At 38.3% G+C, this 27,595-nt stretch overlaps 1 protein-coding gene across 4 annotated transcripts in view; it reads right to left on the bottom strand.

The window, feature by feature from the left end:
• Positions 1-24,554, bottom strand: part of whrna (whirlin a) — a 46,481-nt gene extending 21,927 nt beyond the window's left edge. For 2 of the 4 annotated variants that reach the window (XM_077622937.1, XM_077622938.1), the window contains exons 1-4: positions 23,291-24,554; positions 7,290-7,508; positions 6,386-6,511; positions 1,323-1,600 (exon numbers count right to left, since the gene is read on the bottom strand). In XM_077622937.1, coding sequence (XP_077479063.1) covers positions 1,323-1,600; positions 6,386-6,511; positions 7,290-7,508; positions 23,291-24,022 — 1,355 coding nt within the window. In that variant the 5' untranslated portion in view covers positions 24,023-24,554. The remainder of the gene's footprint in view (positions 1-1,322; positions 1,601-6,385; positions 6,512-7,289; positions 7,509-23,290) is intronic. The other 2 variants (XM_077622935.1, XM_077622936.1) reach the window with 2 other exon arrangements.
• Positions 24,555-27,595: the final 3,041 nt, after the last annotated feature.

Here is a 27,595-nt window from a genome sequence, read left to right as displayed (position 1 = left end):
TTGCATTGAGACAAATGGACGGACATAATCAGCCATCTGTTTTGCTAAGCAATGCAATACTCAAGGCGGAATCATTTAAGGGAGATTCTCGCACGTTTCTTGTTAAAAAATCTTTTGTAATCAATGTTTGCTTTGGAGTTTACAGCCAGATTTGTTTTCATTAAGATTATATCATCTGTAATTTACACGGTAGGGGTTTGTTAAACCTGTTGCCAGTCATCAGAAGATAACTGTCAGTTTCAAAAGTGGTCTTCCCTTTTTCTATGAAGCTGCAATTGTTGCTTTTTAAAGGCAATGTTTTTTCCCCTTCTTCATTTACCCCTTCATTTTCCTTTTTTTTTTTAGCTTTTCTTAAAAGCTAAGCAACTGGCTCTCTTTCATTACACTAATGGCTAAAGGGAGAAATACGGTGATGTTTTTACAGTGATACATTTTCTTTTTCCCTACTGTTGGCAAACTATGTTGACCCACCGACAGCACAAGATGAATAAGTCGGTCTTTTCTTTGTGTTGGGCCTCTGTTCCTGTGTCGTAATAATAAGAGGAGTTTAATAAAAATCAGCTCTGCAGATCTTAAAGCTGTCAAAGGTCAACTATGTTGGTGAGTATTATGGGGGGCTTCTGGACGATAGCGAGGATTAAAGTTATTATATTACGCGATCTAGGAAAGATATTGGCATGGTTCTATGCCTTCTTTTGTGTTATCTGGATTTTCAGCAGCCATAAATTCCATAATAAAAAACCACAACTCTTATGAATGGAAAAATGGAATTACTTAATAAATCAAAATTGACGGCTTAACTTGTGGGCTGCCATTGGCGGATTCAGACTCCCTTACAACAATATTTAAATATGATCTTTTGTTAATGTGCTGGTATTTTAATCATGTTTTTTTTTAATCTATGAATGCTTAAAAGTATATGATACATTATATAATAACATTGAAAATCAGTTTACAGGTGACCTGGCTTGCCCACCAATAAAAACAACATTTTTAGAGTATCCCAAAAAGACTGAAAATGGTTTCCGCCCACAAATAAACAAGCACTTACACCTTTTAGTTCCCTCTGCCACTATTGTTGCAACAAAATGGACTTTCAACAGGGGCAATTCCAGCCCAAAAATTGTTGCTGGCAGCCTGAAGCCTTTCTGAAAAGGCAGTTAACCACTATTATGCATGCTAAAAACGTGCTACAACCCAAGTTTGGGGCTTGTCTCTAACTTGAGGAGTGACATTTTTACACCATTTCACAGGCTCGAGCTAAAATGTTGATATAAAACCGTTTGGTCAAATAGAGACAGAGAATAGTGTGTGAAATTCACCTTGCCATACTGCTGTTTGCAGAGCTCTCTGCAATCTGAGAGCTCGCGATCCACTTGGTCTCCCCGACTACCGTCCTAGCATGAGGAAGGCGGCCCACGTCCTTCACGGTCATCATCAGGTGGCGCGAGGACTTGAGGACCCTGACGGCCTCGTCGTGCGGGATGTTGAGGAAGCTGCGGCCGTTGACTTCCAGGATTTGATCCCCTACCTGCGAGGAGGGCAAGGTACAAAAAGGAGTGGCGGAGGGGCAAGACGGCAAGGGTGGGCTGGGCAAAGACTGTAACATGCAAAGGTGTGGAGGTCAAAAGGTAATAGAGAGGTCATATAACAGACGGAGGAGGTACAGATCATTGAAACAATAAGTATTGGACATTTTGGACCAAATTGGACTAAATTGCCAGATGCCATCATTTACAGAAATGGCAATTATTTGCATTTAGTTTCCCACCATCATAAAATCGTCATTAAAAGGAGTCGCGAGCAGCGGCTAATATCAAAAGCGCATACGATATGTTTTGTTGAGTATGAACTGTTTTTCAGAAATAATAAGTCCTGCCGGCATTATTCCTGGATTTTGCTTTCCTTCCTTGCTCCTCTCGCTCGCATTCTCTCCTCATTATTGTCCTTATTTTGCTCCTCTCCTTTATGGTGCCTCTATTTGTGACAAGATGGGCCTGGTTCAGCATCACAAGCATTTCATTTTCTCTGGTCAATCTCTATGCCAGAGTTGCTATTGAGCTGCCATAATATATAACACAACAAAAGCCACCGGATGTGTGAATGATCTGCGGTGCTGTGATAGATAATAACTCTTTCGATGAAGAGGACAAAAACTGCCATTGTAATAAATGAAACCCCATAGAAAATAGAGCCGGGGGTCTATTTTCTGCACCTTATGGAATATTGAATCGACCTGGTATTAGGACCTGGTAATAGATTCTAAACAAATCCAAATCCTTTCTGCAGCAAAACATGGACCTGAAACGTCTTGTTATTCACTATGTTGCAAATCACCCAAAGATATCAAATTTTGGCACTAAGGCAATTATTTTCACGACAATTTAATTGCAGGTCAAAAATGGCATTTTCTTAGGTGATTGATTTTTCTGAGCATTACTGTCAGGATGCAATAGATGAGATCTTTCCCAAGATATGATGAACGACCCCTTTAAAAATCTAAAGATACATTATAAGATGAATCCTGTCATGCCAGTTTTTCCAATTTCTTAAGTGTCTTGATGCAGTGAATTTTGTAAAGAGAATGAGTTTAATCCTTGAAAATAGCAGTCATGTCATTTCACTTGCAATTATATGTAATCTTTAAAAAAATAATTAGAAATTGAATATTGCCGTCATGTTATTGACAACACCGAATAGCTTCTTCGAGCTTTCAAATGAAATGTGTCATCCCGCTATAAAGACTCGCTTGCTTGCCTTCATTTGACGTCGTTTTGTGTCTACATCAGTGCACATGTCACTGATTGCCTGGTATGTCGCCACTCTACATTATTTGAGTAGCAGCTAATACGACAGCCTTGTTTGTTTCCTCGACGCTCGCCGAGTACCAAATCATGTTTTAAAGGAAATGATTCACTTGATTTATATGCAAATTATGACTCACAGGAAGTGTTATGTGACAAATCACATCCTGTGTCTTTTCACTCAATCTCAACACGAGCACAAGTGATAATCCCCCCACCCCAGGGTATATGTGTGTGTATGTGTGTGAGTTGACAGACCAGACGGCTTAAGGGAAACAATTACCAATCTGTTTCATGGCATCGGACCCAGGCTGACCTGTGATTGGCAGCTAGTGCCACAAGCAGGCTTGGCCACTCACTTGAGTTTTTTTTTACAGGCTTTCAAAATGATCAATCATCCAAATAAGCCCTTAGAAATATGATTATGCAGTCCAAATCATTATGTTCTGCCCTTTTATCTTGTTTGGGACTATGTTAACAGCTTCTATCCACCTTTTCACCAACCAAACAGCAGGGAGATTTAGAATAAACTCTTGTCGGTCCGACAACTTAAACATTTGTAATCTTAAAGGGCAAAACTTTTAATTGAGTTTGGAGTAGAGCCTCTGTTTGATGCAGAAAATTAGGCCACACGAATTACAAAATTAAGAGAGGTGATTTTAAAAAACACTAATGAGTTTTGATTTTATTTTTTAAAAACTAATGTGTGAGGTTAATGATCAATATCAACGGATATTGTATTAGAGCTTTTACTCTTACTTGAGTGATCATGTTTCCCTGCCATTGACGGTGACATATGTCCAATCCAATGTGACCCAATGATTGCTGCGCAGAACATTTTTCTACAATTATTAGGTATTTATGATGGTGAATATGTGAAATAAGAAAGATTTTACTTTGGAAAGTGGTCATGCACCATGAGTAGGTTTAGCACACAAAGAAAACTGCCATAAGCATTCATTCAGGTGTCATGCCATGATTATGTAAAGTCTGAAGACACCGTCATAAAGAAAAAAACATATACACATTTCTGCTGTCTTTATTCCAAAATAAAACGGATATCAGTGTGTGGCTTTTCTCCAAGATTTACTAAGAGTGAGGGAGCAGATTGCAAAAAAAAAGGAAAAGAAAACAGAGTGGCTATATAGCTTCAGCAAACAGCAGTGGTTATTCACTGCTTAAAAGGTCCCTGGTGGCTTGTGCGTATTAGACACTCAAGTTGCCTGTTAACGGGTCTGACTTTGATCAATGGAGCTCTGGGTACCAATCTCGCTTTACTACTGTCTGTGTGGAGCCCAATTTGAATCTCATATTTACTGAAGAAAAATAAATGATAAATAAATAAATAAACAGGGACTGCCTTCCCGGATAGATTATTCAGGCACACCTGGGTTGTTATTTTCATTTTGTTTTTCATTCATACTGCTACAAATGATGGAAATGAACTGGCAGCACCTGCGGTCTTTAATTATTTTGACATTTTCAAGTAGCTAAATGAGGTAATATGATATCTGTATTGGAAATGCCTCACTATGATCAAATGCTATTAGACATTGCTGTAAACAAGAACCCGCAATGAATAATAAATATTGTGTCAATACTGCTGTAATAGTTTGAATCAAAACTGAACACTAGTGCCTTTAGTCAAGGTGTTACATTGACTCTTGTTAAAAGTAAGTGCTTATATTGAGTTGGGGCAGTGTTGTATAGATGCAAGCTCTATTGGACTGAAGCTATAAGCTTTCAATGTACTTGTGAGGACACACTTGGAAAAAAAAAACAGTTAATACGGTCTGTCCTTAGAGAAGAATCCTGTGATTGACTGGCGACGGTCCAGGCCATACCCCGCTACTTGCCCAAAGTCACCAGGGATAGGCTCCAGCTCACACACCCAGCCAAATTGAGGACAAGTGGTTTAGAAAAAGGATGGACAAGCCAGTCTGCCAACATCATTTGTATATGAATATGAATAACCCAGTGATAAAATGTAGTTCTTTGAATTTCGTTTTCGTAGAAGCTTGTTAAAGCTTTCTTTTTTTTGTCAATTTCTCATAATTGTTGAATGGCTCAGGTGAAGTTCAAAGACAGGGTCATCATTTTAATACATCACATTTTTCAGACTATAAATTGCACCAGCCAAAGGAATGGATGATGAGAAATGTAATAATTTGTACTGGATTATAAATGGCATTTTTGAAGGGCATTTTAAAATTTGATCAGAAACTAAGAACTGACATAACAGACTGTCAGTGGCCAGAAAAAAATAGTCGCAGGCCCAAAGGTGCGACTTATAGTCCGCAGAATACGTAGCTTCATTTCAATTTCTAGTCATGTGACATTGAGATTTATTGCCAGATGCCAGATGACAAAAGTGTCAGTAAAATGACCTTGTTGTTTTGCAAAGCCTCTTTTTTGTCACACTGTGTGATGCGCTGTCTCAGCAGGATTGCTTTATCATCAGACGGGATGGAAAATCACCCCCGAACAAATGAGAAATCCTTGGCCCGAATCCATTAATATGCTCAGCGCCCCCTTCATTTAGTTACCCATCCACTACACCTTATCAATGGCAGCCAATGACATATCTCGTTCGTAAAATCGGGTTTTTGTAAATGTAAAAACAAACAAAAGGTTGGCTACGACTTTCCCAATTAGTTTGTTTACTTGCCACAGTTTTGACATCACGACATGGATGACCTTTTTCCTGCCAATTTTAATGACATTAAACAAAAGAATGTCGACGGGAAGTATCAGGCAGGACTGACCTTTCTTGTACTTTGGAGTTGAATGAAAAGTATAATTTGGCAGACCTTCTGTCCTCGCAGAAAAGAGCCAACTATAAATCCCTTTTATTCCCCGACCATTAAAAACACATTCAGCTGAACTGTTCTGGGGGGTTTAAGACAACATTTACAAGCTTTACTTTTCAGGGGTGCGAAAATCTCGTTTTTCTTGGTTTCTTTATTTATTTGCTTTACTTTTAGTAGTAACACCACACTTGGATTTGGTTGAAAAACCCGTGTCACAATAACTGTTCAGCCACCCCACCAGTATGATCCGAACTCCCATTTACTACTCTAGTATCCATAGCAACCGCCCACATCTTTGAGAGCAAAACGAATAAGTGGTGTTGAAGGGAGCGATTTTGCGAATATCAGATGTAAAACTTTATTATTAACAGTCTTCCGGCCAAGCCATTCCATTTTCAAATGAAACACGACAAGAATTAAGTAATGTAAAAATCACTCGCCAAAAAAACTGCTGATCGTGTTCCGTGTCACGGGAGACCTGACTGAGTGCATCCAACATAGAAAATGATTTGAATGAACCAAAGATTCATGTAGGAGGACGCAGACTAATCGAAAATATTGCCACGATGTACACAAAATAAAGCGATTTCCAGACAAAAACCCTTTTAAAGTCGATGTCCATAGACCAAATAATGTTAGAATAAACGACCTCTGCTATTAACCAACTGTATTTACCTCCAGAAGAACTGTTACTCTGATAAACAGATAATAAATAGAAGTGTGCAGTGTTTGATCAGATCCATGGGATCAATAGTGTAAAATTTACGATACCTTGAGTCCTCCACACTCTGCTGCTGATCCATGATCCACTCCAGTGATGTAAATACCCAAAGCGTATTCGGCTCCCCCTCGAATCATCAGGCCGAGGGATCGCCCATCGTCCAAAACTAAGTTGACCTGGCAATGACAGTGGAATTAATAAGGATGGCTTAAGACAGCTGTGAAATGGTTCAGAACAGAAACATTTCAGAATTGAGGGGAAAAAAACACAAATCTTGTTGTAATCCCAATGCATTGATGCACTGAAAATACTGTACAGACCTGATGGACTGTAAACACAATACAGTTTTAAATCGTATTCTACAAAGGGACAAAAATCTGAGACAGTTCAAAGACGGGACATATGAGGACGCCTCAAATACTGTCAGTATTTGCAAGAAATCGATGTGCTAATCTTAAATATCACAGTAAAGCTCAATATCCATAATGATAACTTCTAATTTTTTACAAATTTAAAACCACACACAAATGCATGTAAAGTGGCAGACTTTAGTGGGAAGATATTTTCAAGAAAAAAATCTAAATCAGTCCTAACTGATGTCATTTTCATTGGTTTCATTTAGATAACTTTTCATGACAAGAAAATAAAGAGGACCCGACATAAGTCTATTACAGTTTCGCCGTCTTAGATTCATTTAAAGATGAATGCTCTTTAGAGAAGCAAAAATTCCCTTGGTCTTTTCTAGGAAAGTGGACCTGATTTTCTAGTGAGATAAATGAGCTACTTTAGAAGAAAACACTTCCCCTTGCCTTTTTACATGCATTAATATTCTAGTTTTCCACCTCATAGAGTTTTTGCCTAAAGTTTATGGTTGACAAGAATAACAACCGCTAAGTTGCAGAAGAGCATTTCAACTTCAAACAGTTAAAAAGGTGTTTATTTAGTCTTTTTCACCTTTTTCTCATCTCCCTCCTGCAGGAGCTGCAAGTTGCTGCGACGCTGACTCTCGCTTCTTCGGAGGGTGGCGCTGTGATGTTCGGGCAAGTCGGGAGGAGGGGAAACACTTTGGCCTAGTGGGTCAACCCATGTATAAACGTGGTTGGTTACGTAGCCGCCAGGAATCCTCCCCACTGACCGTACAGAAAGATTCAGTTTTTTGTTGCCCTTCAGCACCTAAAAAATGGAAAAGGGAGAAAGAAAAAATGTATATTAAATAAAACCACTTGAAAAAAACAGCTTTACTTGTCTGAAATATACAAAATGGGGCTTACAAAGCACAACAAAAGCATGCAAAGCAATGTGAAGCAGGTGTTAAATTTGACAGATTTTCATTGTATGACATACCATATCTATTTCAAGTTATTTCAAATGGTGACAGAAAAGTTTTTGAGATGTACCAACACTATAGAGACAGTAATTGACAAAAAGAAATTAATTCAAAATAAACGCGAGCAATTTACCTGTCAAAATAGAAACCTACACTTAGACACAAAGTGTACATTTATAGAGTAATACATTGGGATCAGAAATTGCTGTCGGCTGTGCTTCATTGCCTCCTAATGGCTTTTGGTGTGTGGGACCCTCTGGCAGATCAATATATTCCCATGTACCTGGACTGCACATAAAAATCTGACCAAATGGGCCAGTTCAGTAAATACCCAGAGGCCCTAGTATTTCTAGCTGTTGACTTTAACAGCTGCAGATTTGACACAGTCACCGAGGTGAATGCGAAAGGCAAAGGACTGGGTTATTGCATTAGACAAATCAAGCAAACAAAAGCCTATTAAAGCCAAAGAAATCAAACATAGATATGCAACTTTTCCAGATGGAACCTGTAAATGTTATACCTATCACACAAAACCAACTAAAACTGAATTACAACCACCTGGCTAGTTCCCTAAGCATTGAGAAATCAAACATCACCAGAAGACGCATTCCATCTCCTAGCGAAGTCATAACCTACAGGCAACAATAAGTCCACAGTTCAAGTTTCCGAGTATAAATGCCCATGCCTAGAAAAAGGTATGATCCTTTTACAACCAATCATGACACTCATATGTCCAATCAAACTGTTATGTTAATGGATATAATCGCTGGTAGCGAGAAAGTTATATGAAAAGTGATGCATTGTTTTTATTTGTTTTAAGCCGGGTCCCAAATTCCTTGGAATCTGATATTGTATGTATATATGTTGTAACCTAAACTGATTTAAAAAGAATCCTCAAGATAGAACACTATTTTATGTGGGAAAACAGTCCTTCAACCTTATTTAGATGCATTAGAAGCGCAGAGTCATAACCTGACGTTGTCTATTGTGCAAACCAATTGCACAAACCTGATACGCAGTCATGGGTTAGCCTGCACTTGACAAATCAAGTGCATTCAAGCTTGCCACCATTGCATAAATGTGCACACAGAAGCAGACAAGTAACCAATGTGGATGAAAACATTACCGCGAGCCATCTTTCAACCAGGAAAATTGCCTTTTAGTCCCTGGCTGTCAGACTGAATCTATCAACTACAACTGCGCCCCTATTTCGAATAGATACAGAGATCAACACACTCCTCAACAAACATCTTTTGAGGAAGTTCCATTTGAAGAGGCACTTTCACAACAGCACCGGCAAATCTACACGGATAAATAGCACTGTAAATAGAGTAAGAGAGAAGGAAGGATCCAGATGAACCAATCCAAGTCAAACAACGGGTCGGCTGTAATTGTAGTCGTTTTGTCTCCATCAAATCCTTAATGATAGTCAATCATTTAGTTTTGTGAGAGAGCGAAAACCCATTGATTTACACCAGATGTGTAATCAGACAGGAGATGACTGTGACAGCTGAGATCAAATGTCAAATCAATACATGCTTCTTGTCTAAATCCCATACCAGTCAGAATTGAGATTAGTAAAAACGAACAGGCATAAACCAATGAATTCAGCCTCTCTACTTCTGACAGTAGTAACATTAAACCAATGAATTCAGCCTCTCTACTTCTGACAGTAGTAACATTATTTAGAGATGACTCATGACAATTTTAGTGTAGCTTCCACACATCCAGGTGTACATGAAGATGGCATTTACCAAATCTAGAACCAGAATTTTCTATCGGATGAGTAGAGGGAATGACTGTACTCACCAAGCTACCTCTATTTGACAGGGATACTTTGACCACAATATCAAATTTAAAGCGTTTCCAGATTTTCCAAACCTGCAGATGTGCATTGGTTGGGTATTACAAGAAGCTGTTTGGGAACCCAAATTAAGTAAACAGATTAATGATTAATCGACAAGGCCGCCAACACAGAGATTTAACGGACTCAAGTCATCAATCACAGGGATTAGCAGGAGAAAAATACCCACAATACTCTTCTTCTCTAATCCTCAAATTCCCCGAATCCTGTTTCTCTCATTAATTTGAATTAACGTGCTGGAACACCTGCATGTAAGCGAGACAATACAAGGAAGTCATAATTGAGTCATGAATAGTTTCTGTCCTTCACATTGATGCAAATCATATGGCACTGAAATACATCATTTTGCTGCATTTTAAACAACATTACAGGATAAAACTGGAGAAATATGGATAAAATGTAAAAGAAAAATGTCCAGTCAACATGGCTTGCGACCTTGCTGATACATACATTCCCTACTTTGGCTCAAATATGATGAGGTTTACAATAAACTCATACAAATTTAAGCATTTTAAGTTAAAAAAAGGCCTACATTTGGCAGAGATAAATATTGCTGATCTGTTTCCACAGTGCTGACTGTTACAGCAAAACTCAGAGATGTCAACCGTGACAATGAACTGCATCAAACTGTTCAAAGGGGTGGGGGTGTTATTTGCTGACAAAAGATTAATCTACCCCCAACTTGTTATAGTACATTAGCTCATTAATCAAACTGGCCTCCCATTGTGTCCCTTCGGTGTCCCCCAGCAGCTAGAATGTATCATGCTATTTACAGATGCCAGAAATGTTTCACTGTCATTTTTATAAACTGGAATCGAAAGCACTAATACAATAAAAACATTTTTTTAAAGAACATCTCAAGCAGTGTTTAATGACTCGTGTCATATCCGTATTGTATTAACATTAGCATCGTATTAGGTTAGATTAGAACTTTATTTCATCGCGTATTAGGGAAATTCCTTTGGTTGCAGTAGCAAGCACAGACACAGAAGACATTGTAGAACTAGGTTACTATTGTGTAACTTCGAATTCAATCACACTTTACAAAACTATTTCCTGTGAATATCTGCATTCATTCAGGTCATTATTTGGGGATGGAATCCTTGGCAACTTGATTTTGCGGATTATCTTAGAAGGCATTTGACCATAATTTTCAACGCAAGTCGTGGTTTCTTTAAGTACATTTTCTGAATGTCACATTATCAACAGATCAGAGTGAACCACCTCAAGTTTAAACCTCTGCTTGTCACTTACATGACTCTGACATACATTTAAGTCAAAATATAAACTGGGGATTTAAAAAAAATTCCAATGGGTAAAAAACAAGCAATAAATGTATTGAGTCATTGTGCCATTTTTCTTTCCTGACGTGACGGATCAGGGTAAACTTCATAAAGCCTTTTAATGGCCTGGCAAGGGCTAACTGTTTAATAATGTTATTATTCTACTGAATATGTATTTACATTTTTTTTAAAAACCAAACGTCTAATTGAGATGCCACCCCTGTCGCCTATGTATCCTGAATTGGAAATTCTGAGAAGGCAACCTTACAAGAAGCTCCTCAGGGCTGCTCGATCTTGTCAAATGATGTCTCAAGTGTGTGTGTTTTTGTATCTTTTGAGCCGCCATCTCAGCACAACACACTTATGTTCGACCTCATGTTTTGTTGTACCCAGGAAGGCAGAAAATTAAATCCAGTGGCAAAAGCACATCAGCAGAGGCCAATCTGTCAACGTTACTCAGTCAGTCATCGGCTACTTTTTCTTCAGATACACTCAACAAGTACTACAGAGTATGGAGGTGACAATAGTATATCCATATGGTGATATATTGCAATACTTTGGATCCCAACAGGTTATTGATACGCTCACACCGAGAATCAATATACCGTTTTAAAATGATGAAGTTTTTTAATAAAGAAACCAACAGGTTGCACCAACATTTTCGACAAGAATAGGGTCTATTTATCTATCTAAACCTCCCATCTACTCTGACCTGGAGAAGCAAAAGACCATCAAAAAACATATAATTACAATAATCATATAATGGCAAAAAAAGCATTTTTTTTTGCTTTTTTCACATTTTGTTTTTGCAATTTTTGATTTTTTCTCCAAGATTTTCTGTGGGTTTTGTTGTTTTTCATGAATTTTCCTTGGATAACTCAATGGCTGCCATTAACTATAATGTAAATTTAAATCCACATATTTAGCTGGATATAATGTTTAGATGATTAGGACAACATAACAGCAAATCGCTGAGTTTCTAATAGGCTTTTGGAAATTGCGCCTATAAAGATGGTAATTTGTAATGGCTGAGCTGTCTGTTGGAATCTATAGTCTTTACATATAGTGTGGTAATTACTCGACAAACTAAATGCATTAGGGGAGAGTGAGGGACTTTGGGATTAAATGTGTAATTATCATGACTTAAGTTCAACTTCTATTCAACAGACTGTTTTTTAAATCTGAACGTTATCCTCCACAGTCATTTTTTTTAGTAGAACTGTGCTAAATAGTTCCAATATATCAGTCAAATCATCAATATACTATGTTGATATTTCACTCTTAATACTGTAAAGTCTAACTGTATTGTAGATTGTTGTGTATTTGAAGGTTTGCTTTTTAAAAAGTGTTTTAAAACATTTTTGTTGTCACTGCAATGGATTTTTTCTGAACTCTCTGGATATTGCTTCACTTTGACCTTCAGTAAAGTCACTCAGTAATAATAAATGGTACAATCACACTAAAAAAAACAATCAGGGATTTAGAGATGTTCTGAACGAAAGCCCCGTACAATTTTGCCTCCTGTAATTAATGCTCAGTACAGATTAAAGGGAAAGAAAGTAACAGATTAGATCAGCTTCAAGTGATCTGATTTTGCAGCAGTGGGACAGACACAGCACCAGACAGACGGGAATACTTGCAGAATAATGCAACGGGGGTGAAGGAAAACAATTCGGGTTGAGAATCGAAAAATTCACTTGACATATGGACACTTGGAGCAAATTTAAGTTCCCCAACGAATAAGAATTATAGCACAGTCTGTGCCAAGCAGCTTTTATGCGGCCCTAGAGAGAATTAGATTCACGGCTCTTCTGGCCTGTGTATATGACTAATGGGGTAAAAATAAAAATATGTATTCTGTGCCCCAAGCTTAGTTTGTTTAGGTCTCAGGTCAGATCAAACTGCAGAAATTGTATTTACAGAATTATCTTAAAAAAGACCAGACAAGAGTCAAACATAACTACAAGTTGAATTCATAAATTTGAACAAGTATTCAACAGAAATGCGCCTCTTAAGTCTAAACACAAACTCGCAGCACATCAACATATTTTACAAGCATCGGTAAGACTACGGTTGAGGGAGCAATGCTGATTTCACACCGTGTTTTGGTTCTTTTTTTTTTTTTATCTTAGCAAGACATATTCAGCATTCAAATAATGCCCATATGTGCCCTAATCTCTTAAAAATAAAAAGGCTCCATACCCACCCATCCATCTGCAGCAGCTTTAAAAGCTGTAAATGCAATGAAAGGACATCACGGCAGCATAGGTTATACATTTGTCTGCTAAGTGAAGCATTTAGAAGCAGCCTTTTCCATTTTACAGCCAAGTTAGTCTTATCCCATCTTATCCCGTATATGCTGACACATTGGTTCTGTTAGTTAAAATTGTCATATTTTCACGACCCAGAAGCTTAAACTGTAAGGAAAAGTGGATGAGTACACTACTAAAGAAATTTCAATATACTACAATTTATGCAAATTGCTACTGTTAAAAAACATGGGGAATTGTTTTATGGGCGGTCAGTGTGTCAATTCGTATAGTACACAGGTGTCAAAGTGGCGGCCCGGGGGCCAAATCTGGCCCGCCACATCATTTTGTGTGGCCCGAGAAAGTAAATCATGAGTGCCGACTTTCTGTTTTAGGATCAAATTAAAATGAAGATTATAGATGTATATTATATTTCCTGATTTTCCCCCTTTTAAATCAATAATTGTAAAAAAAATTCTGTTTCTAGTTTAAAAATAATTTTGTAAAATCTAAAAATATATAAAAATATTTTCTGTTTTCCACTTTAATATGGAACATAATGATTAAAAGAGATTTTCCTTACTAAGAAAAAAAGCTCAAATAAACATTGTTTTAGATCTATAAAAAAATGAATAGTTAGGGCTTTTGATCCAGTTCGTTTAATCAATTTATAAAAAAATAAAATCTAAATATTATATCTAAAATGGTCCAGCCCACATCAAATCGAGTTGACGTTAACGCGGCCCGCAAACCAACCAGTCTGACATCCTTGGTATAGACTATACGCCGCACATTGCATTCGCCTGCTTGAAAGTATAGTGCCAAATTGGAAGCCACCAGAGCGGAGAATCAAACCCGCAACCTCTGGCTTGGAGAACTACCACTCTACCACTCATCCCCAAATAACATCAAAATGAATACTATGTTATCCTGTGCTGGTGAATGACCTTTATGAGGTCAAGCCGAATGGACAGTTGTTAAACCAAACTTCATACAAAACTGGACGCGGAGCATTACATAATATGGCTAATTGAAAGCAATCATCCGAACATCTGCAAAAAAACTCGCTATGGTCACTTTTTCAATATGTTTGGCTAACCGTAATTATCGGAATCTCATTAAGCTTTGACAAACGGGCACTCCGACACAACCCGCAGCAAGTGTGGCTTCTGCGCATGCACTGTTGCATTTGAAGGTGTCCTTTCCGTGATGTCAGCCTCTTTGTGACCATATGAGCCTTTGCCAGTATTGATGACTGGACCCTAGCGGGTGGGGAGGTGACGATGATTTTTATGGCCCACATTGCAGTAGCCTAATCCATTCCTCTCTGTGCTGGTGGATCCTAATGGCCCGACACAAGACGGTTAGTGTGAAGTCGATGTTGTGCCCTAGTGCAAATATTGACTGCATTGACCAACCCTAGCCTGCAAGCCTGGCCTACATTGCACAAAGCTCAGAAAAGAGCCATGACAAAACAAAACGTGCACATTTGCAGCGATATGTCAACACCAAGCATCAGCCAATACGTTAGGGGAAATTAACGGGGGGAGTTTTGTTTGTATTTTGCCATTTAAGCTCATTTTGTCCAGGCCCTGATAAAACATTGGCATTATAATAACCTTAGCTAAGTGTACTTATCATGCCGACTAAGCTGTGTCAGCAAATTAGCAAGAAAATGTCATTCATTCTTTGGACTACATGTTGCTATCCACTTGAGGAGGTAAGTCCGTCAAGTCGAGGCACAGTACATTGACTATTTGGGAGATTTTAAAGTCTCTATGGTGCATCTGTCAGAAGGAGTTAAGTGCTCTTATTCTTTATTACCTTCATATTCCGAGCCCAAGGCCTTCATCTCCTGTAGAATTATTGCACTGCATCCAGACTGCATGTTCTGAAAGGTGCCAAATTCACAATACGACGTGGCGTTGCAAAAGAGCAGACAGCCCGACAACTGTCATTTCTGTTTCTTGAACCTCTGTGGATATGAGACACAGCGTTTTAAAAGTGACTGGCTATTACACTCAGCCATTGTTTCAGTACATCAAGGCTTGATATTTTTCTTTAACCTTCGCCATCTTCCATTAGTGCCTGTGACAAGACAGGGCTTTTCGTCATCTGCTCTTTTCTGCTTGAGCGAGACCAAAGGCGACGTGGGAGAAATTGCCTTCAAAGAGCCTCTCCAATGGTTTATTAGCTTCACCACTTACAGTATCTAACTTGTGCTTGCTTACATGAAGACATCAAGCAATGGATTCATTTACAATAACCAAATATTAACAAACCCTTATGACCATTTTGACACAAAAGCTGATCACAGTAACTTTGCTCCATCAAATAAAGCAACCTAAAGTACTGCGTTTTTCTAATATGCTTCCAAAATTACAAGTTCCATGATGATTATGGTTAACATTTTACCTTGAAATTGTGGGAGGGACATTTTATAATCTGGGAGTTAACAATAAGGAATGAGAAGTGTGAAGATCATCAGTGATGCTACGTTAATAACAGCTCATCATTCATAAAGTTGAAGCGAGGAGAATATTTACGGAGTCTTTCACTGCTTGGAGTCAGAACACGGAGGTTAATATCTGCTTTATGAAGATAAAATGTTAATTAACTTTTGCTTGTGTAGCAAACTAACATTTTATGATGACAACAGTTTTGACCCTTATTTATATATATATATATATATATATATATATATATATATATATATATATATGTAGATATATACGTGTATGTATGTATATATGAGTATATGTATATATATATACACTGTGTGTATGTGTATATATACGTATATATGTGTATATATGTATATATACGTATATATGTGTATATATGTATATATATGTATGTATGTGTATATATGTATATATATGTATGTGTATATATGTATATATATGTATGTGTATATATGTATATATATATGTATATATATACACACACATACATACATATACATACACATATATACATATATACACACATACATATACATACACATATACACATGTATACACATACACATACACATCTATATACATTTACTTAGTATTTATTATCATGTCCAACAGCAAGTTGTGTTCATTTAAACCTGGGAACGTGTATTTAACTGCAAATAGTTGTGGTGGCATTGCTCATCGCTTTGCCTCGATGTCTGTGTTGAATTGTACACAAGGGAAAGAATAGACAGCTGGATAACACAAGGCCAGAGCATGAAAGGCCGGCCCCCCAAACGCCCCCCACTCCCCCACACACAGATTTGAAACACCTGCCCGGAGACCCCTAACAAGCCAAGAAGGAAAGGAAAGATTCGATAATGGGTCATTTAGTTAGTTTTGGCAAGCTGTTGTTGGTTGGCCTTGATTTTATGTCTGTTGTGTGATATGGATAGCAAGCGTTTCATGGCATATGCCCACGCACACAGCTCATTTTATAATGCTGGCAGGAAGTGCTTTGCATGAAAGATAAGGGCAAGAAAAAAGAATGGAAATAATGAACTGAGTAGAAGGGGGGGAAAAAAATCAGGTGGGCCACTGAGACAGTTAGAAAGGCTTTACGGCGTTGCGCCGAGACAATTTTCTGGCTCTTGTTACAGATTCCGAAATCCGGCTGTGTGTTATTGGCAAATAATGAGATTGTACCAATAGATTTTTGGGGAAAACAAAACAAAAAACAAAAATTAACGGGGCTAGATAGTTGAAAGCGAATGAACAAACATTCATCCTTTTCTTCCAAGGCTGCCGGTTCAAATGGATTGGATCCAGTAGTGATAAACTCATTCAAATTCACAGCAGAATGATGATTGGACACCACATGATTGCAGGCCTGTCAACATTTTGGAAAACATTATTGCAATCGACAAGTTATTTCTTAGTACGTACTTGCCGACACCAATGACGCCATTTACTACCTTATGGATACTAGTAGCAGTGCAATCCAGACATTTAATACTTGCTATATTTCTACAAATAACTATCAATCATCCAACTCCAGAAATTACAAAAATACAGCTTAGAGGCTGGAATCTCAAGGATTGGACAGTTTTGAGTTCAAATAACTCAAATGTTATGTGGATTATATGCCAATGTACACTTTCTGCTCGTTTCCAGTACCTGATAAGTACAAGTTGCGGTAGGATTTAAACATTGACACTCTTGCCGAGACTAGCACCTTATACACAGTCCAGTGGAGCAAGTTATGAGTGTGATCTCTGTATTTAGAGCTGGCGGTGGAGGGGCCACTCCAACTAAGTGGTGCTGTATTAAGGGACGAAGACCTCCATGTCTATACCTTCTCTCCCCCTGACTACTATCAAGGAGAGACATTAAACAGCCTCACATCTCATCGCTTCGTCAGTGTTATTACCATATACTACACTTGACTGCATATTACAGTATGCCGAGTCTTCATGAGCTGCTGGAATTGAAAATTATACTGGGAATGTAGAAATGAATGGGACTATTGTAAAAGCATATATATTTTAAGGACTGGTCAGAATCCTTATACCAAATAGTGGTATACAATAGCTGTCCCTTGACTCAGTTTCACTTCATGGTCTTTTTTCTTTTTAAGATTAGATCAGCAGAGGGCGCGTACGGGATGTAACCAGACAGTAGTGGAAAATTGGCTTTTTGATTTTGACCGATCATAGCATGTGGACAGATGGAGAAAAAAAATTAAAAAAAAGATCTAACTCAATTCCTCCTTGCTCTCACCCTTCACATTTCATCTGTTTCATCACAATCATTGAACATGATCCCTTCTCACTTTAAAGCAATCCAAAAATGAAATTGTCATTTCCGTTCAACCACCAGTCAATTATCTTTCCGCATCTGTTTCTTTTTTTTTTTAATTCTTAAGGCAAACCATCTTTTTCTAAGAGCTAATCTCAGCAAAATCAGCAGTTTATCTCCAGTCCGGCTATATCAGATATGAAACCACGCTAAATAAATAACGCTTCGACATTCCTGCTGCCAAAATAATCGGCAGAGATCTTTGACAAGTGATTGTCTGAGGTTGAGCATGTTTGCGATATTAGCTGCAGGTTTATCCCATTTATGGAAGGTTGCATGTGATGGAAAATCTTTCATACTGTCCTTCACCCTTGAATCTTCCCAAGACCCTGGGCTCATTTTCTCATCACAGGATAATTGCATCTGGCAGGGATCAGCCAAAGTCATAATATAAAAAAGAGGTTAAATAAGGCTGAGATCGGATTAATGTTTATTAATTTAGCTAACTCAAAATGTACTAACACTAGTTCTAATTGTCCGCAGTACAGTGATAAGCAAAAAGAGTTGGAACTGCTATGAACACGGTGCCAGTACTTTCTGCCACAAATAAAACCAACAGAGTGTGACTGTCCTGCTAATGAAACTCTCAGAAAATTAATAAAAATAAAAAATAAAAACATGAAAGATTTGATTGAAAATACAGCGAATTTTATATACACTGATCTAAAGAAAATTAAAAATGCCTGATGATAGCCCCAATATCAAGTGGATAATCCCCCCAAAAATATGTTACATTTACTAATCTAAAAGTTATGTTACATTTACTAATCTCTTAGATAGGCAGTGGTATTAATCATTTTCTGGTGTCCCATCCTAGAAAGTCCTTAAATCTTTCCATTAGTGTTATCAGCAAATTGAATAGACAAAATAAGCATTTACAAAAGAACAACCTTAATTTCTAATCATAACACAATGGTAATTCCCTAACATTTAAAAACTATTATTTAAACAGAACCTCTAAATCTGAATGTTCCTGAAGACGTCCACAGCTAAATTGAACCAACATTTTGATTTAAAAAAAAAAAAAAAATGCAATTACAGCCTAGTAAAGCTCAATAGTACTCTGAAATACTGTGGGGGGAAAAAACATTTTTTTACCGATTTACATGAATGGGTACAGTAGATCAATAGACAGAATGTAACACTACTCCATCACTGCCTGAAATCGACTATAAAAATGGCATAAGTAATGTAATGCCTCATGTATCCCAGCCCACCTTACCGTGGTCACCCACCAGCGCTTAATTATATCTGTGATACAAAAAAAGCAACAGTGTATTTGGCTACTGGAACAAAGCACGTTCCACATCATTATTCAAATCACAGCCTCTTCAGTCTCATAACAACGTGATGTTTAGAATGGAAAATATCCAACCATCTCAAAGGATCCATTAATCCCCTTTGAGGTCAAGACAAGTCTCCTCCATCAATCTTCATTCACTGACACACCTTTACTCAAAGGAAAGCCTTACTTAACACCATTTTCATATTGTCATGCTGATTTCTACCTGGGCATTTCATACCGTCCTTTCATGATTATAAATTCCAAGCTCAATAATTCATGCCAGCCATTTCAAAAAATGACCTCCAACCCTCTCATGGAGAGATTATTTTCTTTTTTGTTTTACCCCTATGCTCATTTAACTCATTGGCAGAGAAAGGTGAGCCTTCACGCCCAGTGTTTGCGGATTAAATGAGTTTATATGAATGTGATTAGCTAACCTAGAGCGAGCCAACATTTTTGTCGACAGGTGCAGGAGCCACTTAATGTTGTCAGATTTCAGTGATTGCCAAAGATTCCCCACAATCTAACAAGTGTCCCATCTGTTTTGTCTAGTTTATTGTTTGCTTCGAGTAATTCGAATCGGATGTCGTTTACAATCAGTAAATATTCATTTGCTTACCTTACACAGTTACGAGTTGTTTGGGTAGGCTTTCTTTTGTTATTTCAGAAGTCTATTTTTTGAAACACTAATAAGCAAACGTTTAAATGACATTTTGCACTAGAAATGTTATGAAGTACTGAATGCAATACGCTTGAAATACAAATAAGTCAATCTTACCGTTACTTTTCCGTGATTAGATATTCTCTGTGGTCGTGTCACAATAAATTTGATGATTCATGCATCTGCCAGGTGAGACAAAAGCAACACTAATCAAGCATAGGTGTGCCTAAAATGAGTACAAAATATTAAATTAACTGTAGTTTTTTTTCCATCCACAAAAGTGCCATAGATGCCACAAAGTATTATTGTATTTTGGGCGGAATTTACATTTGGCTGTATTTTCCAATGAGGAAATAACAGCTAAATATATAAAATAACTTACCGACTTAACGTACTAACTTTACTTACTCCAAATGAGATAATTACTGCATTTAACAGGAGTTTTCTAAGAGTTGAAAACAACTCCATAAATGTTTGTCTTCCAAAAATGTGTGACAACAGCCCACCTCCATGCAATCATGTCAAGCCAGGAGTGACAACATTCATCTGAAATTCTCCCACTTCCTTGTCTGAGATGACAGTTAGTTTGCATGGATGCAGAATTTCTGTGCAAATGGTCAGAAACTGTCAGTAAAGTCAAGATAAGTGCACATATTCGAACTGGACGAGACTCCAGTATTTTCAGAAGCCAGTGGGGCTAAGCAAAAAAAGCGTAAATGTTATTCTAAATAACAACATGAACCTGCTTTATATATATTACCATAGATCATCTTTATTTGAAAGGGCTTTTTCATGGTCCACTTCCAGTCCAGCAATCCAAACATCAAACCGACACTTAATCTTGTCACCCCTCAGCGGTGATTAAATGCCTCAGATACAAAAATAGTTTCTCTCTGCCTATCTGGGATGAGCACAACCTCTTTTAGTCAAAGCATATCTTTGAGAGGGAAGAAAAGTGGGCTTGAAGCTGAAAAAACTGATGTCGGAAGCAACAGACACCAAAAGCCGACATACAATAACCAGCAACTTTCAACACTATCAGATAATATGCAAAGGTTAACAACCACACCGTTATCATCCATTTTACTTTCCCAATTTTTACCTTTTACACTCAGCATTTCAAAATATTTTGAGGGACACATTAGCAGGACCGCAGAGATGGATATACGCTTCCGGGATCTCATGTTATGAGAGGATTCTTGGTCATGTGACATTTATGCAGCGCTCTTCAATACCTTGAGCTGCCCTTCAGCATAAGTCAGGAGTGCTCTATTACATTACGTTGGCAAATCAGCTGTTTTAGTGTTACTTGGTATACCAATATACCATATGTAAACATGTCCAAATGGAAAGAACGCACTGCAGTCTATTCACTGCAGTGTCGTGTCAGCCAGGAGCACCAAAGCATTCGCTCGGAAATCTCGACTTTGTCTACTGAGCCGGAAAGTGAGACCAAAAAAAAAAAATGTAATTAATGACATATTTCCTGAATGTCTAGCTTACTGGGGACGCTTTGCAATAGTGATATGGTGATTCCAAATATAGATTTGTTGGATGTTTTAACAAAAGATCCTGATTTATAAACACTTGGTTCACTGCTGAACTTGTTGAACAAATAAATGTTTTGTATACAAAACAGTTGTGATTGTTGTTAAATATGTAGCAGTGAAGCAAATACTGAAATAAAAAAAGGAAGTCTCTGAATGTGCCAGCCAGGTAAAGTTAGCAATATATGTGGGAGTTGAATATTTCACAGGGACACGGTTTACATAATCAGTGAGCAAATACAAAGACAGGGATTGGAAGAAAAATTAGACTTCACAACATGAATAGAGACATTCTTAAGACCCGTTTTGTTTCCGTTTCCATTACTATTCCTCACACATCTCAGACATAGATAAAATGTAAAGACCTCATTGACTCTAAAAAGAGAGCATTTACAACTGCAGCAATCAATTGTCTTGCATTCACAGGTGAGAAACCGTTCTAAAAATTTCAAGGACATTGCATGAAAAAAAAGAATATGTACTGTCAATTCTGCCTTTGCTATAAGCGATTAATTAAGTGTATGGAGTATGAAATCAACTTTACCACATGCCAGACACTCAACTCAATACTCTTCTGATTACTATAATTATCAAGCCGTGCAATTCTCATTATTGTGGACTCTAAGCATAACCTGAAACATGTTTAGGTACCAATTCTGAGGCACTGTTGATGAAAAATGTGGATTATTATCTATACGAAGCAGACCCCTCGAGATCGTGCTTGCATTGGCGGTCCTTATTCTGTGCTTGTGCCAATAAAAAATAAAAAAGGTCAGTCCATGTATTCCATTAACTATCAAACACTGAGGCAAGTGAGAGAAAGTCATTCAGAATAAAACATATGCTGAAATGTGCATTATTCATGCGTGATCACACTGATCCGACTCACTGTAAAATGTAAAAATTGTCATTTTTTGACAATGATGGGCACCTATGTCTTTAAGGCTCACGCATCAACTAGACGTAAATGGTTCATATTCATTCATAAGCAACAACGTACTATTTTCATCAAATGACATGCAGCTCATTAGCCTAGAAAAATCTAAAGCCCCCCCTTTTGATAATAAAGTGTAGAGTTGAAAGCTGTGGGAAAAATATGCCATTTACATCCAAAATTTTGAGGTAATTTTAAAAAATTGGTTGGCACTAGAGTAAATGCTGAAGGAGCAGCATTGCTATAGGGATAAGGAGTATTTTTAAAAAATACAGCTGTGTAAAGTTAGTTTTGTTCTCAAAACACATCACAACGTAGTCTTTATGAAGACTTAGCTATAGTGTAATTGTGAATGTTTGTCTAAATGTATGTGTGTATTGAGTCTAGTTCAAATGTGACCATGGAAAAAATAACAAGCTTCAAAGAAAATGGATGGAAGTAAAATCCATTTGAAAATAGAGGCTTTTAAAAAGACGACAGAATAGTATGTACCATTGTGACCGCATCTACAATTGGTGTAAATCGATCTAAACTACAGTGTACTGGAATCATAAAATCAATGACAACACGTGCTCAGAGTGGAAGATGGTTGTAGAAACAAACCATACAAGTTCAATACTCAGTTCAAATAAGACCGAGAAACTGCCATTGGCTCCTTTTAAATCAATCACAATCTGTACACAAATCAAGCAGAATCTTTCGTCACCTCATTTGCTAATGGCTTTTCTTTAAGCCCAGGAAACAAATTGGACGAGTGATCACACACAGAATTCTCAAGGACTAGTAAATACGGCCACGGGCTCCATCACTGACAGTATAACGGTAACTGCATGTGTTTTTAGCACCCACATGGCGACAGAGTGAACGCGAACATTAGGCGCCTAATCACCCACCCGGACCTAATTGATTTCATTCAACCCTTGTTTAGCCCGTTTTAAGCAACATTTCAGATTTCTTCATTTGAGCAAGAACATGCAGTGATGTAGGAAGGTGAAGGATCAATTACCTTAACGGCTTCAGCGTGAGACACTTTGTCAAAGACTTTATCGTTGACTTTCATGATTTGATCCCCGATCCGAAGGCCTTCCTTCTCCGCCAAGCTTCCCGGTTCCACCAGAGACACGTAGATGCCCACTCCGTGCTCCGAACCGCCCCGGATGCTGAAACCCAGGCCTTCGTTGCTCTTGTGTCGCTTCATCGTGACCTGGCGCAGCTCGCCGGGGGGCTCGTGGATAAAGTTCCTGCCCAGTAGGGGGACCAGAGGAGCTGTCCCGTCGCTGCTGGTGCTGAAGCTATCCGGGGAGCCGCGCAAAGCCACCTGGTAGTCTGACGGGTTATCCTTGGAGTAGTGAGCGGTCGGGCTCGGGCCCGGACCCGGAGGAGGCTCGGCCGTGCCATTGCTTGCAACTAAATCCGATTTCAAGTAGAGCCCCTCCGATGTGTACTGCTCAAAAAGCAGCTGATCCGAGCGGGGGATCACCAGCCGAAGCATGGGGAGAAGTTGTCGCTTACTGGGCGCGTTGAGGATGACGTTGAGCGTCTGCACCAGGTCGTACACGTTGCGTTTGGAGTGGTAGACATTAAGGCAGTGGATAAACTGCTCCCTCTCGAAGTCGTTCAGCAGCAGGTTGAGCGCGTTGTGGAGCTTTTTCACGTTGGCAGACAGCGTCCGCGCACTCGACGCCACCGAGTTGGCCGACGAGCTGAGCGACACGCGCTCCAGGTCGGTGCTGCTCATCCCGATGGCGGCGTTAAAGCGCGTCTCTTACCGGGTCCTGCCTCGGGCTGATGCCGGGGTGTCGCATCGTGGACGCGAGAAGCACCCGCAAAGTTCGCCCCCTCGGTGCTTAGTGTCGCCGTTTTGTTTTTTCCACGGGGTCAGGTGGCCAGCGAGCGAGGATCCGCTTCTCTGGTGTCCGCCTCTGAGCGAACAACGCCGGCTTGCGAGTGTAACAAACGCCGGCGATCAACTAGACAAAGCTATATCTATATATATTTTTAAAGAAAATGTTAAAAAGCTTATTCAAACAAAAAGTTCCAACGAGTTTGTTATCATCCCCTCGTCTGCACAAGTTCCAAACAACGCTAGGTGGTTCAATTAAAAAAATAATGACTTCAGCTGGCAAAGTGACGCGTGTGGGAAGGTGTTTCCAATTATGCGTGGAAATGAGCCTACGCTCCCCCACGCGTTACTACAGCGACCGAGCGGCGAATGTGTCGGCGGAACGCAGCTTGCTGGTCCTAAAACGCTAGTGGAAGTGACGTCATTTTATCCTCCACTGGATTATTTATAGCCCAGGACGCGGGCGCACGCGCAGACATGACGACAGCAAAAGGGCTTCTTAATTAGAAGGAAGAAAAAAAACGCAGCTAATCTTAGTTCCCGTCTGAGCCTCTTCATTACTGTGTTACACAATGTTTATTTGGGGTGTTGACTCCTTTAAGTGGGCAGTTTGTCTTTATGAGGGAATAAGAGCTCACCTGTTGGTCACATTATACTAAAGTACTAAGAAAAAAATGAAGGATTAAAGTTGTTTTAAATCTTTCAGGGAGAATTGACAAATAAACAAAGACAGATATATAAAAAGTGGCTTTTAACCTTTAAATAAATTTGGTTTGTGCAAGAAATGGTTATTGTAACACACTTTGTACCTATGGAAATACTAGTGGAGGGAGGACTTAACCCACTTGAGTGAAATAAATATATGAAATAATAAAAAGTAGGCATGAAGATGTACCCAAGCCCAAAATGTAAAGGATTACCATTTATTCTTATTAACTGTTTTTCCAACAGCCTTTCTGATAGCTTTGATAATTATGCACCATCAAGTCAACATTTTGTCTTTTCAGACTCGTAATCAAGTTGATGAAACAAAACAACATTACACAAACGACACTGCATCAGCTCACATGTATAATCAAGAGCACTTAAAGCATTTATTACACAATAGACAGCCAATCATTCAGACTTATGAAATCACTTGACCAATAATGCATTGCATTGTTAGAGCCCGCCACATAATTATGTACTCATAGGAGACATTGTTATGAAAAATAAGTGTGCAAAGATGGCCTATATGGCAAATAGCATCAAAAGAAGGAACATATAAGGTTAATGGCCAACTCTATAGAATCACAAAGTGATGCAGCAAAATTGGAAGCAAGGCAAGGCAGCCAGTCAGAGTTACAAACAACCCCACACCCCTCCCATTCTTTTATACTGTTATACTGTTTTGGAGACGGCTTATCAGTTAATGTAATCCCGTTTCCCCCAGTTTTCTCCTTTCCCACTCATTTTGAGGTTTCTTGCTGTTTTTACGATTTCAATTTATAGTGGCCAATAAAAACAAAGCAGATGGCAGTTTTGCTAATACAAAAAAGGCATTTTTTTATTCTGAATTTAAATATTTGTGAAATATTCTTGCATCTACATGAGATTGAATGCTTGTAAGTGTGTTATGTGTGGAAAAAACTAGAGTAAGTAATGATATTTTTTAGTTCCATATGATTATGTCGACTATGAGTTGTTGCTTAGTAAATAATTAAGATAGTAAATATTTTATCAAATGAAATCAAATAAAGTACATCTAACAATATATTGTCAAAGCTAAAAATATATATATTTTGCCCCTCTTCCTAAAAAACAGCTTGTTATTATAGCTGTTCTGGGGAAAAATATTGTGTATACGTTGCTACTTGCAATCGCAAAGTTACAGATAGACAGTATTAACATATTTTCTGAGACAGATGGAAATGTGCACATGCACTACACACACACAACACACAACACACAACACACACTGTGACTATCTATACAAGCAGCTGGAGAATTTCTAGGCATGGGCTGGCCATCAATCATGAAAAATTGCAGTTTAAAAGCATTTTAAAAGAATTTTTCTATCACAGTCTCCAAAGCTTTGGAAAATTAGCTTAACTCTACACGTCGCACTGCAGATGTTTACCTGAGAAAGGACCATTCTTGGGTTATGGAAATACATTTTTGTTATAAAAAAAAACAAGAAAACATAAAAAACAATCAAAATGAAAATCGTGACGGAAGAAGCTTATTCAACTGCAGTTTGTGGGTCGTTCACAAAGATAACGATCTAAAAGACAGCTAAAAATACAAAAGAATGGCTAAGAACAAAAACACTGAGTCTCATGAGTCTTGATTTAAATCCTAGTGGACATCTGTGGTACAAATTAGTTTTGGAAGTTTAAACTTTACTAATCACTTCTGGGTTTTGTACCAATTTCTCCTCATCTATTCAGGCACAATGAGCTCTCTTGTCCTTTTATAATCCAATAAACATGCAACAAGTTACTTTGTTTAAAAAAAAAAACTGCCTGCAAATTACAGATGTCCACAGAAAAGTTATCTTGATGAAAACTCACAGATTTGGACTTGTTTGTTTCAGGGGCAACTTTTTAGAAACAAGACGCTACCTGCTATCCATAAAGTGCATTTTTTTTACCATCTCAAGATCCAAAATGGTTCCCCAAAAGCTATTCAACAATGTCACCTATTTATCTGTACTGATCAGGCAACAACAAACAGTCTTTTCTTTTTTCCTTTGGTGAAACACTGCATTGTAAGTGATGAAACAGACTGTGGTCTTCTCACCTCTTATGACTACATCCTTAATTCCCTGTCTTTTCTTTTAATCCCTCACGGACGGAGATAACCGTGTTGCATTCAGCATATTGCTGACTGATAAGATCTCATAGCACAGTGTGTTGCATGCCAACTTTGCCGCAGCATTTTTGATCGATTCGCCTTTCCTTGAACATGAGTCATGTTGGCATTCAGCAAATCTAAAGAAAAAGGTCAAATGGTGATATTTACACACATTACTATACATATTTCTATATGTAAAACCTTAATTATCTTTTGTTAGCTTACTTACATAACCATGTGTTTTTTCTCTTTTCACTATACAATACATTGGCATGGGAAAACCCTGCATGGTCACGTTTTGGAGCTCAATTTCCATCTTCAGCAAATCAGATTTGGGCTTTTTGTGTTGTCATTTGTTGACCGGAACATACGGACAGCTTGAGGGTTTTCAAAGAAAATCTCGCTAAACTCCTCCTGGGATACAATTAGTTTCAGAAAACTTATTTTTTTGTTCCTATCTGTGGGAGAGGTGCAGCGTTAAGCCTCGGGGCAAAAGCTGCCAGACTAACCAGAGCCCATCATTGTATAATACTTCTAACCGAGTATCCCACGAGTCATCAATATCATGAAGCTGAGAAATACAACGTGAATGTGTTGGCTTGGGTTTGTCGGCTATAGAAATACGGTAAATCC

Source organism: Stigmatopora argus, chromosome 16, assembly GCF_051989625.1.
Source record: "Stigmatopora argus isolate UIUO_Sarg chromosome 16, RoL_Sarg_1.0, whole genome shotgun sequence".
Classification (NCBI taxonomy): Eukaryota; Metazoa; Chordata; class Actinopteri; order Syngnathiformes; family Syngnathidae; genus Stigmatopora; species Stigmatopora argus.
The sequence above is the reverse complement of the archived record's forward strand: the minus strand, read 5'-3'. Positions and strand labels throughout refer to the sequence as shown.